The sequence below is a fragment of the Amia ocellicauda genome, chromosome 9 (genome assembly GCF_036373705.1).
Source record: "Amia ocellicauda isolate fAmiCal2 chromosome 9, fAmiCal2.hap1, whole genome shotgun sequence".
Classification (NCBI taxonomy): domain Eukaryota; kingdom Metazoa; phylum Chordata; class Actinopteri; order Amiiformes; family Amiidae; genus Amia; species Amia ocellicauda.
This window is the reverse complement of record NC_089858.1, coordinates 18,191,113-18,203,174: the sequence shown is the minus strand read 5'-3', so window position 1 is coordinate 18,203,174 and position 12,062 is coordinate 18,191,113. Positions and strand designations below refer to the sequence as shown.

At 44.9% G+C, this 12,062-nt stretch overlaps 1 protein-coding gene across 1 annotated transcript in view; it reads left to right on the top strand.

Annotated features, from left to right (window-relative positions):
• Window positions 1-12,062, top strand: part of hydin (HYDIN axonemal central pair apparatus protein) — a 118,109-nt gene that overhangs the window by 67,017 nt on the left and 39,030 nt on the right. Inside the window, exons 22-34 of the mRNA XM_066713581.1 lie at window positions 1,710-1,853; window positions 2,150-2,463; window positions 6,158-6,274; window positions 7,475-7,613; window positions 7,876-7,971; window positions 8,220-8,429; window positions 8,798-8,938; window positions 9,338-9,515; window positions 10,220-10,350; window positions 10,594-10,724; window positions 11,109-11,245; window positions 11,549-11,676; window positions 11,829-12,023. Coding sequence (XP_066569678.1) covers window positions 1,710-1,853; window positions 2,150-2,463; window positions 6,158-6,274; window positions 7,475-7,613; window positions 7,876-7,971; window positions 8,220-8,429; window positions 8,798-8,938; window positions 9,338-9,515; window positions 10,220-10,350; window positions 10,594-10,724; window positions 11,109-11,245; window positions 11,549-11,676; window positions 11,829-12,023 — 2,061 coding nt within the window. The remainder of the gene's footprint in view (window positions 1-1,709; window positions 1,854-2,149; window positions 2,464-6,157; window positions 6,275-7,474; window positions 7,614-7,875; window positions 7,972-8,219; window positions 8,430-8,797; window positions 8,939-9,337; window positions 9,516-10,219; window positions 10,351-10,593; window positions 10,725-11,108; window positions 11,246-11,548; window positions 11,677-11,828; window positions 12,024-12,062) is intronic.

The window sequence follows — 12,062 nt, the reverse complement described above, 5'->3', positions numbered from 1 at the left end:
ACCTGTTTCTTATAAGCACCTTTGTAAGGATCCTTTATTGAGCTAAGATGATTGACTTGCAGTAGCCTGTTTGATACCAGAGTTTCACATTACATACTTTTTAATCAGATAAAGGGGTATGCAATAGTTGTTCTTTCATTGTCTGTGCCCAATAAGCCTATATATTCCAGATTGTTCCTTCACCTTCTGTAATGCATTTTGTATCCTCCTAACTCTCAGGTCAGATCAGTCAGCCACCTCCTGGGAGAGCTATTGCTTCTTAATTGACCCAGTTCAATCCCAGCAATAGATTTCCTCAGAGTGCCACTGTGGCCAGTCACCCACACTTGCTCGGATAAATATCACGCTTTCGCTATTTGCGCTGTAATGGGAAGTGGAAGCAGGATGTTGGAGACCTCTGCAGCGGTCAACGGCGACATCCAAGCTTTATCTAGCACTGAAAGCAATGTGGACGTAGCACTGTCTGCTCCAGAGCTTCTGTCAGCATTGTTTTATCCCCTTGATCTCACAGGAAATCATTGTTTCTGTGTCCCTGCTGGAATTCCAAGCCAGGCCCCTCTTTCCCTAATTACAATATTATTGAAGAAAGAATAAATAGTGGAGGCACCTGGTAATTTTAATGAAATGGTGCCCACTGATTTTCTGTCTCCCCTATTTCATTTTTATGGTGTGAGCACACTTGCATTTTCCCAATATCGCTGAAGCTGTATATCTCACACAGCCGCTCTCAGGCCTCTTGCCAATCAGCTTTTCAAAACAAAAAATGCTAATTTATTTATATGGCATTCTTTTATCTGAGCCTGTCCCATTCATCTCGGCATTGACAGCCTGCTTTTTGATTTACGGGAGGCGCGTGAAGTGGAGCTATCTCGGATAAATAATTAGACTTGTTAAGGTCGTTTTCTTTAGCTCTTTAAAAAAAACTAAGAAAAAAAAACATCGTCCTTTAGCTTCGCAGAAACAGCCGGCATCTGGTATACAGTTTCATTCCAGTTTTTAATTGTGGCAGAACTACACTGACACACATTAATCCATTTCCAGAAGCTCTTTAAATTTAAATATATCATTAGGATCTGGGACTTGAGATTCCCAATTGGATGCAGATTTTCTTCTCAAACTGGCAGAGATTCCTGTCTCTGGTTCTTCTGTAAATTAGAAGTTATGGACTGTACTTTTCCTTTCTTGCATTTGTTGGGAGTTTGTGAGAAAGTAATCAAACATGCAGCATGAAATTAATACTAATGGTAGTCTAAATAATTTAAGTTATACAATATCTGTTCTTTAGGTTGTCGGAAGTATATATTTTTACTATATTTACATGTACTTGATGATAATTTCAAACACTGGTGTAGCTTCTTCACTCTCAGCTTCTGATTGCCTTCCTTTTAAAAATCACACCCCACTTCCACATTTGGAAAGATAGATGTCTTTGGGACAGGATTATGTTTTTGCATGGTTCTGTAATGGTGTCTCAGTTACGGCATGGCCCGAGTTGTAATGTTGTATATGCCGATGAGTGTGAAGCAGACTGGTGGATTGTGGGGTGTCATTTCTTGAGGCAGAGGCTGCAGTGGGTGGCTGACAAGGCTATATAGTGAGTAAGGGGTTGTGGATGTTGTGATGACAGATGGAGAAAGAGAATAGTGTGAGTGAGAGAAGAGCGTGGTGCTGAGGACTTGACCTGTTGTCAATGCTCCATCACCTTTCAGAAGCCCGGGGTAGCCCTGAGCCCTCAGCACAAGCCCCTGGTTCTGAGGAACATCTCGTCCCTGCCACTCAGTGTGGAGCTGACCCTCCGGGAGCCCTTCTCCCTGTGCAACAGCCTGGGAGACCCTGTGCTTTCGACATCAAAGGTACTCCAAGGTGGTGAGGCCCCTGAAGGGATTGCATGAGTTGAACTGTCTAGTCAACTGTTTGAAAACTGAGCTGGCACTGGAGGATTTCTTAAAATGCATTCTTTATTTTTATTTTCTGTTAAATAAACCTTGTTTAGTTAATGTTTATTTATTTTTTTATATTCTCTATACTGAAATGTTAAAACAACTAAACACAGTGAGACATGCATCCCCTCCAGTCTTATTTTCTCTATTATCAAAGTTTCAGTTTTGACTTTACAGCATTAGCAGTGAACTTCCTCTGCTCTCCCCAGGCCGTGGTGATGGGCGTGGGTGGGCATGCAGAGGTGTGGGTGCGCTTTGAGCCATCCTACAGGCGAGACAGTGTGACGCGGGTGGTGGAGCAGGCCCTGGAGGTGGGCTACCTGGAACACCCACAGATAGACAGCGTGGCCCTGCGCGGGGAAGTGCACTTCCCCAACCTGCACTTCTCCAGCTCCCTGCTGGACTTCGGCTGCATCCTCAACCACACCGAGGCCCTGCGCCACCTCACCATGACCAATTGCAGCCCCCTGCCCGTCTCCTACCGCTGGTCCTTCCTGGTGGATGAAGGGGAGCATCAGATGAGGTAGGGCAGCCTCAGTAACATTGGGTGCAACAGCGATTTGTCTCGATATTCCTTTCAGACGGTCAGCACATATGGCAGATGCTTTAACAAATGGGGTTTTCCCACCCCACAGCAAAGACATGTACCTGTTCACCTGGAGACCTGCTGTAAAAAGAACCTCCATTGCGAACCAGCACTGTTCCTTGCAGCCAGTTTTAATAAGAGCATCTGCCACAGCCAGATTGAAGACTAGATGCCACTACTCTGTTTTTAATGGTGTTTATTTTTACACTTCTCGGCCAATAGAAAGGCCAAGCTCTTGCAGGCCCTTACAACTGATATGAGACAACAAGTTGTACCTGAAATAACAGTGCTGTTTTATAATTAATGGTCTGCAGTGACCTTGAGCAATCGAAGTGTTACACCTGAGTAGCCCAGTGTCAGCAGGACTGTTGGATCATTAAAAAGCAAAAAAATCCATCTTGTAGGATCAATTTTTTTTTTTGGTCTGTAAATTCAGCATCCTGTTCATTTTAACAGTCCTCAGGGGGACATTGTTTTTGTTTCCTTTTACTTTAGTTTTTGTACAGAAACAGAAAAGTCATACTTGCTCTGCATCTACAGTGAGGGAAAAAAGTATTTGATCCCCTGCTGATTTTGTACGTTTGCTCACTGACAAAGAAATGATCAGTCTATAATTTTAATGGTAGGTGTATTTTAACAGTGAGAGACAGACTAACAACAAAAAAATCCAGAAAAACGCATTTCAAAAAAGTTATCAATTGATTTGCATGTTAATGAGGGAAATAAGTATTTGACCCCTTCGAATTAGTACTTGGTGGCAAAACCCTTGTTGGCAATCACAGAGGTCAGACGTTTCTTGTAGTTGGCCACCAGGTTTGCACACATCTCAGTAGGGATTTTGTCCCACTCCTCTTTGCAGATCCTCTCCAAGTCATTAATGTTTCGAGGCTGACGTTTGGCAACTCGAACCTTCAGCTCCCTCCACAGATTTTCTATGGGATTAAGGTCTGGAGACTGGCTAGGCCACTCCAGGACCTTAATGTGCTTCTTCTTGAGCCACTCCTTTGTTGCCTTGGCTGTGTGTTTTGGGTCATTGTCATGCTGGAATACCCATCCACGACCCATTTTCAATGCCCTGGCTGAGGGAAGGAGGTTCTCACACAAGATTTGACGGTACATGGCCCCGTCAATCGTCCCTTTGATGCGGTGCAGTTGTCCTGTCCCCTTAGCAGAAAAACACCCCCAAAGCATAATGTTTCCACCTCCATGTTTGACGGTGGGGATGGTGTTGTTGGGGTCATTCCTCCTCCTCCAAACACAGCGAGTTGAGTTGATGGCAAAGAGCTCGATTTTGGTCTCATCTGACCACAACACTTTCACCCAGTTCTCCTCTGAATCATTCAGATGTTCATTGGCAAACTTCAGACGGGCCTGTACATGTGCTTTCTTGAGCAGGGGGACCTTGTGGGCGCTGCAGGATTTCAGTCCTTCACGGCGTAGTGTGTTACCAATTATTTTGTTGGTGACTATGGTCCCAGCTGCCTTGAGATCATTAACAAGATCCTCCCGTGTAGTTCTGGGCTGATTCCTCACCGTTCTCATGATCATTAAACTCCACGAGGTGAGATCTTGCATGGAGCCCCAGACCGAGGGAGACTGACAGTTATTTTCTGTTTCTTCCATTTGCAAATAATCGCACCAACTGTTGTCACCTTCTCACCAAGCTGCTTGGCGATGGTCTTGTAGCCCATTCCAGCCTTGTGTAGGTCTACAATCTTGTCCCTGACATCCTTGGACAGCTCTTTGGTCTTGGCCATGGTGGAGAGTTTGGAATGTGATTGATTGATTGCTTCTGTGGACAGGTGTCTTTTATACAGGTAACGAGCTGAGATTAGGAGCACTCCCTTTAAGAGAGTGCTCCTAATCTCAGCTCGTTACCTGTATAAAAGACACCTGGGAGCCAGAAATCTTCCCTCATTAACATGCAAATCAATGTATAACTTTTTTGAAATGCGTTTTTCTGGATTTTTTTGCTGTTATTCTGTCCCTCACTGTTAAAATACACCTACCATTAATATTATAGACTGATCATTTCTTTGTCAGTGGGCAAACGTACAAAATCAGCAGGGGATCAAATACTTTTTTCCCTCACTGTAAGTCAGACATTTTTACCCTACATCGGTGTTTTCAGTCTCATGCCTCTAAAAGGGGCAGACTAGTAACTGCATGTGAGGAATTTGTGCTCATTTAATTCCAGAGGGTAGACAGATGGGGGGAAACAGAGACCTGAAATGAGCCCAGTCCAGGAAGGGTCTAATTCTGTCAATGTTTTTCCATGTGTGTAATGCTGCACATTCAGCACTCATTGTTTCCAGTCAGTTGGAAAGATTCTGCTGTGGGAAGGAAATATAAGAAAACAGAACAGCCTCTCTCAATGCGTTCCCTTTATGTGTGCATGTATAAATAATGAAGGGCGTTTGAAAAATCTGACTTGGCTTTTACTTACTGTACTGCATTCCCAGCTCTAAGGAAAAAAGGGAAAATGGTACAGTATATATGCAGAGAGGTATAAATAACAGAATGGTAATCCAGGTTTGTGTGTGTGTGTGTCAGTTAAGTAAGTAAGCACTAATACAGAAAGTACATTTTGCTTGAATTACTCCACACGGGAGACTGACTCATGCTTCGTCAAGTGGAAACTGAGCGTTGGGGGCTGCAGTGCTGTAACATATGTACTGCTGCACATTGCATGAATGCAGGGACATGCGCAGTGATATGTGCTGAACACAACCCACAGTTCTGCCTGTGTCGGCAATTGAAGGCAAGCCACTGCACCACAGAACTACCTGGGAAGGAAGTCAGAACTGCCGCACAAAACAAATCCAACAGGCCACTGATGGCGTCCCTAAGTAAACATTTCAAAGGCCTAGATGTTGTGTATTCAGAGCTGCTGTGCTACAAGTTAACTGGGGCCCAGGTACCTGCTAGGCACTAACTTAACTGTAGAGCTGATCAAATGTTCTGTAGTGCTTCCTAAACAGTGAGATCCTTAACGGGCAATTATAAATCAATAAATCAATATTCAAAGATTCTTAAAAAGGAGTGCTGTAATAGTTAACTGTCAGCTCCTGCTAGTCTTTTTCACACCAATTTTTTTTTTTTCTTAATTCCTTTTTTTTTTGTAATCAGTAGCTCTCTATTGGGAGCTGAGGCATAGGAAGTAGTTTAATTATTTGTGCTTGGCTTTTAATTTCCCATTGCAACAATTGATAAGCAAAGGGTTCCCCTAGTCAATGCAGTGGATGTCTTGAAATACATTTGGTGTGTTTTTTCCTAATTAAATCCTGGTTTGTAATTGAAGCCGATGATTGGTGGCACGTTTGTTTTTTAATCTGGAGTTTGAAAACCCATGCTATAATTCTGATGATTAATTATATATATTATATATTTTTGGACAGACTTATTAGAAATACAAATCTTTGAAGGGGATACATGGCTGTCATAGATCTCAGTTCAGATGTTTGAATGGACTTCTTTGATTTAGAAGTCTACAGAATTTGTGAATGAACATTCAAACACACCAGCGAACAGATACAGTGGGACCCACACATTGTTAGCAGGCCCGTTGAAATGCATGTGGTTGCCTTGTCTCAGGGTTTCAGTGGGGATTCGTATTTCATTTCCTCCCCAGGTTTCCTGAGGAGATGGAGCAGGGGCACAGCAGCACCTCACTGCCGGAGGATAGGAGTGACCTGCAGGGCCATCTGCCTGTGAAGGGAGACTCTGACAGCAGAGTGGACTCCAACAGGTCAGTGCCCACATTGGGGCCTACAGGCAACCAAAGTGTGACCAAAGAGCACCTGTTCAATACCCAACAGTCTTCTCCCTCTCTGTCATCTCTCAGAACACTTGCTGACTGATTCACATAAATAAATGTGTTCTCCCTCTGCAGTTTATCCATAACTGAGATGCACATTATACACATATCTGTGATATTTACACTGATACAATTAATGTACCATTTATGTGCTTTAGAGCTTTGATGTTCACCGCAGGAATAGCAGGTGTGTAAAATCTGTACTACAGAAGCTAAAGCAGCAAGATCGCACCTGAACATGGGAGAGGCTGCCATGTGGAAAAGACAGCATCGCAGTATTTTAACACACAAGATGTTTGTTGTCCATCATTGTGGGGGATGATGATTCATCTCTACTAACCCGCATGCAGTGTCTGTGTTGCCTTTAGTTCTTGTAGTTATCATGGCAACAATCTCCCCTGGGGGTCAGCGTTCTGGTGTTTAGTTATAAATACCTTTGAAAATGATAGCAGTCAGGCTCCTGATTATTAAGTCACCCCTGCAAAGCATCACACAATCTGTCATTGAAGATGAGACTATTTTTTCAAAAGCAAGGCTGAAAAAACAGTTTTTATGGACAGCCTTTTTGGGGGGTTTGTTTGGCATGTATGCATATTTCATTTGTTTTGTTTTTCGCTGAAACTTGTCTGAGAATACAGACACACACACACACACACACGTGAATTTAATTGTACACTATTTCTAGGTTATCGTATGGTGTCCCGAAGAAGGGATTTAAATCTCTCACCTTTTTGGCCTGTGAGGAAGGTGCTTTCCTATTGAGCTCCTGATGCTGTTAGGCAGTAATTAGCCCATTAAATTGCAATGTGGGATGTCATTAAAGACATGATATTTTTTTCATTAGTTTTGGTTGAGAATTCCTCACACAACAGTGCCCCCTGCTGCTCCTGCACCCTGTGAGATGGGCTGTCACACTCTGTCACTGCCTGTCAGGTTGTCAAGGAAAGGGCTGCTAATTAAGATGCAGGATAAAACACAAGGGAGCTGGGAATGGGAGACCAACTGTAATTAGAAATCATTTAAATTAGCCGTGACCAACCACAGTTATTGTGTGATGGCTGTCCATGCATCTGCTTTGACAAACCTGACAGCGTGTTTGTCTTTGGGTTTGTTTTTTGGGCCTTTTTATAGGGAAATGGAGGTTCCCAAACTCACCTTGGAAAAATACGAGGAGGAGGAGAAGATTGACCCAGAGAACAAGACAAAGGAAGGAACTGGGTCCCCTAAGAATCCCCTGCCTTCCCTCAGCTCTGATAACCTCATCACAGAGGTAGGGTGAACACCAGCAGCACATCAGGGCTCCCCACTGTAGAGGGAGCAGACACTGACAGACAGCCTAGTAACTGCCACAGCATCTGGGTGCACACTTCAGCGACAGGAAGTCTTACTCAGTCTCAACAGTGGGCGTTTTCCCAGATGCATTGCTGTATAGCAATGTATACAGCGTGGGGCCTTAGGGAGTGTGTGTGTAATTGATGGATTAGTGGATTTGATGCGTTGTAATTGAAGGACATTATGTTTTCCCGCAACAGGCATTTGTGTGCAGCGATGCAGAAGATCTGCAGTCAACGCAGAGCCGAGAGTTCAGACACCCTCCCCCCGGCCAGCTCTCTCCTGGAGTGGAGGAGGTACAGTGACAGCGAAGCAAAATACTGAAATTGCTGTTCCGTTTCTGTGATACTGAACATATGTAATTTGCATACATTTCAAGAATGTACTATTTGTAGTGTGGCTTACACAGTACTGGTAGAGATTGAGTGGAGAATTATGCCTTTGCTTTTCAGTCTGGCTACAGTTGGTCTTCTAGCAGAGTATATTATGTAAGGTGCAGCCCAGGTCCCACATGTGGAAACCTTGTACTCCCTTTTCCTGGCAGGTGTTTGACATCTTGCCGTTGTATGGAGTCCTGCAGCCCGGCGAGACACAGCGAGTGTCCTGCACCTTCTACGGCCATGCTGGGATCAGCGGCCAGGTGCTGGCTCTGTGCCAGGTGGAGGAGGGGCCCACCTACGAGGTCATGCTCAGGGGCGGGGCCTCCCTCATCACTTACACCTTCGACAAGAACGAGATAGACTATGGGATGCAGGTATGCAACGATGAACTGGTAGCACAGGCAATAACCCATGCGTTACTTGGATAATCGTCCAAGGGGAATCTTGAAAATAGTTGGAAAAATAACAAAAGACTGTTCTGTTTATTATTTCCTTCCTCTGATTGGAGATCTGACTGAATTGTAATATTACTGACACTGCCTCATCCCCAGGCTAAGGCAGAGGCTCCACTGCAGATTAGGTCCTTATCAAATATCTATATGAAAAAAGTATTTTTGTGTATTAGGAAAAATCCTCACCCTGCTAAAAAATATATATATATCATCAAGTATATTACTGACTCAGATGCAATACAGCCCAATAAGATTTGCTATCTTAGATTGTCACGTGTGACCCTTCGCAGCTGTTTGACCATGTGGCCGAGGCGGAGATCACTCTGAAGAACACAGGGAAGGTGGGGTTTGAGTTCAGCAGCCTGCTTAGTCAGCACACCTCCTCCCCAGAGCACCCCCATCCCGGCCTCCCCCTCCTCGTCCCCAGCTCGGTGAGTCACCCAGGACAGCGTCCGCAGGGCACGCCTCAGTCACTCGCACATCCTGAGCATGTCTAGGTTTAACTAATTCCCAATGTGCAGAATCTGTTGATATTAACCACTTTTGTACTGACTGTGGTCACACAGTGGCCGTGGAGAGCTACAATTCTTCTGGTTTTCATTCCATATGAGGTGTTAGTTGCTTTAAGTATTTGTTGTAATTAGTGACTATTTGTATGATATTAAGCTCCTCACTGAACACAAGTTCTATAATGATGGACTAAAGCTCTGGAGGACTGGAGGACCAGGACTGGAGATCACATGTGTAGGACAGTGGATTTACATTTTTAAACTCCCCCCCCCCATCAATGTTTCTCTCTTCTCTTTGTCTGTGCCTCTGTATCTGTAAAGGGCTATATAGCAGCCAATTCGGAACAGAAACTCTCAGTGTATTACCTCCCCGGGGTCCCGGAGATTTTTCACAAGAGCTTTGAAATTCAAGTGTCTTACTTCGAGCCGGAGAGCATCACTCTGAAAGGAGAAGGTGTGTTCCCCAGGATCTGTCTGGATCTGCCAAGAAACCTCACAGGTAAAAGCACCTCCTGGATACCTACAGTCACAATCACATTACAAGATTAAAAAGCCAATATGATGAGACATTACAGTGCCTTTGTTGTTCTTTACGATCACAAGACCATAGATCTCCATATGATAGATATTAGACTAATGCTGGGGTCACACTATACGATGTTAAGCCCGATTTGAGCCCAATTTGGCCCACACGACAAATCGTCACTGATCATCACGACAAGCAGCCTGGTCGGGACGCGTCCCCGCTACCGATGGTCGTATAGTGTGAAACGGCCACGATGCAATCACTTCCCTTCCGATCCGATCGTAAACTAGTCGGAGCCCCTACAATTTTATAAAACATATTTAATATTTACGACTCGATCGGCAATGAGAGCTGAGCTGATTGAAGAAGAAAAAAGAAACAGGAAGAATTAACATGACAGGAGAATAGGATTTTCATATGTATTTATTAAAATACTTCAACTACCAATGGTTTTTTCAGGGCAGGTTATGCTACACAAAGCAAAATACATGCATTCGGTGCAAAATAGTTGTTAAGTTTGAGCCTGCTCTCCGTTCACAACATTGGGTCGGATTGTAGAAATCATGTAGTGTGACCCCAGCTTAAGTTGTTCTTGTCGTTTGCATGTACAAACTCATTCACATACTGCCTTTCAATGTAATGTGCATCACACATCAGACTGGTTGTTCCCTGAGCAGGTGACTCGAGGTACAGCTCTATTCTGAAACAAGCCCAGGAGGCCCTGGAGAGAGAGACTCGGAAGGAGGAGGCGCTCAGCCGGCCAGCCACTGTGGGTGCTGACCTGTCTGTGGACGATTACATCCCCACTGTGAGTAACCCGCACAAACTCTCAATCCACGGCCTGTTGAACTGTGAACATGAGGAGCGGAGATTTAAGAAACAAGGTGACCAGGCTCCACAATGGCCCAATCTGTCACAGCCTCCACCTGGAGCGCAGGTTTGAACCCGTGCTTGTGTAGGACTAGGTGTGTTCTGGAGGTTTGAGTGTGTTAATGAAGGCTGTAGAGGCTGTGCAGTGACGCGCAGTTCCTGTTTCCCCCGCTCTGTGCAGTACGACGCCCTGCTGCAGATGGAGGTGGAGAGATTGCTGGTGCAGGAGCACGCCGTGTTGCAGGCAGCACAGCGGTCCGCCCACAGCCAGTACCCCGGCGACAGCCATAGCAGGCGCAAGAAACTGGGAAGGTACGGGGTAGCTTGTGACATCCTGGATATGTGTTCTTATTTGTTACATGCTTTCTTACATCCTGTGTAAATCTGCTGCACATCCCACCTCTCTGTATAAATCACCTGTGTGGTTTATTACAGCACCTGGGCTTCATCTGCTCTCAAAGCCATCAGGATATTAACTGATTAAAAGCCTCTGAAAGGAGTTATACAAATTGTTAGATACTGCATTATATTGTAAAAAAATATATTAATTACAAAATATTGTCGCAAATGTAGAACATGAGTACTAGAGCTGGCAAACCCAAAACTCTGACTGTCACTTCTGAACTCTGGGTAACTCTGGCTTGTGATGGTCTGCTTGTGCAGTGGCTTCAGTCTTGTCTCCCGTTGTCTGTTCAGGTTCTTCTTGCCCGAATACACTCTGGACTTCGGGTCTGTTATCCACGGCTGTGTGTGCACTCACATAGTCAAAATGACAAATACAGGCCCCCAGCCGGTGTCCTTCAGCGCTGACCGGCGCCCTCTCATCAACACAGGTATGCAATAGACTCTTGATGTCACTGTGGGAGGGCAAACACAGAAAGGCTCTGCCATTCCACAAGGCTGGTAGATCATGTGGATTAAATAACATAAGGGACTGTCTTGTTATGCTATCAATCATATGTTTAAACATTGCGGTTTCATTTAAGAATGCTTATAATTAATGTAGATGTAATTCACTTTTGTGGATCACTCTTGCATATAGATAGACCTTCATGCATAATAGTCCTGTGTATACATAAACAATAGAGGAATATTTCAGCAACAGTATCAATTTTGACGGCCTTATTTCTTGGCAGGGTTCAGCACAGAGCTAGATAGGGTGAAAAACCTGCCCTTCTGCGAGACCGAGACATTTGAAGTGAAGTTCGACCCTCGAGGCGCTAATCTAGACCTGGGACCAATCGACATCCTAATGCCAATTGAGGTGGGAGAGGGGGAGTTGCTAAGCCTTTAGAGAGCAGACCGTTACAGAGGTCTGGAGGGCTTCAGCTACGTGCTGAGAGCATTCTGTTTTCTGCTGTTTCCAGTCTCTCACAGTTCAGTACTGGGCCCTTGTGGGTTGTGTTTGTCCTGCAGGTCGTGTATGGGCCGACGGTGCCAGTACGTCTCAGAGCCGTGGTGACCATGCCCTCCCTCACCCTCTCCACGGACACGCTGCAGTTCAGCCCCATCCAGTGTGGGCTGTGCCAAGTGATGACCATTCAGCTGCACAATAATCAGCAGGTGCCCTGTGAATGGTCCATCATCGAGACAGAGAAACAGAAGAGGAAGGTAAGGTGATCCGCTGGGCTCTGCCTTAAAACCTCACAA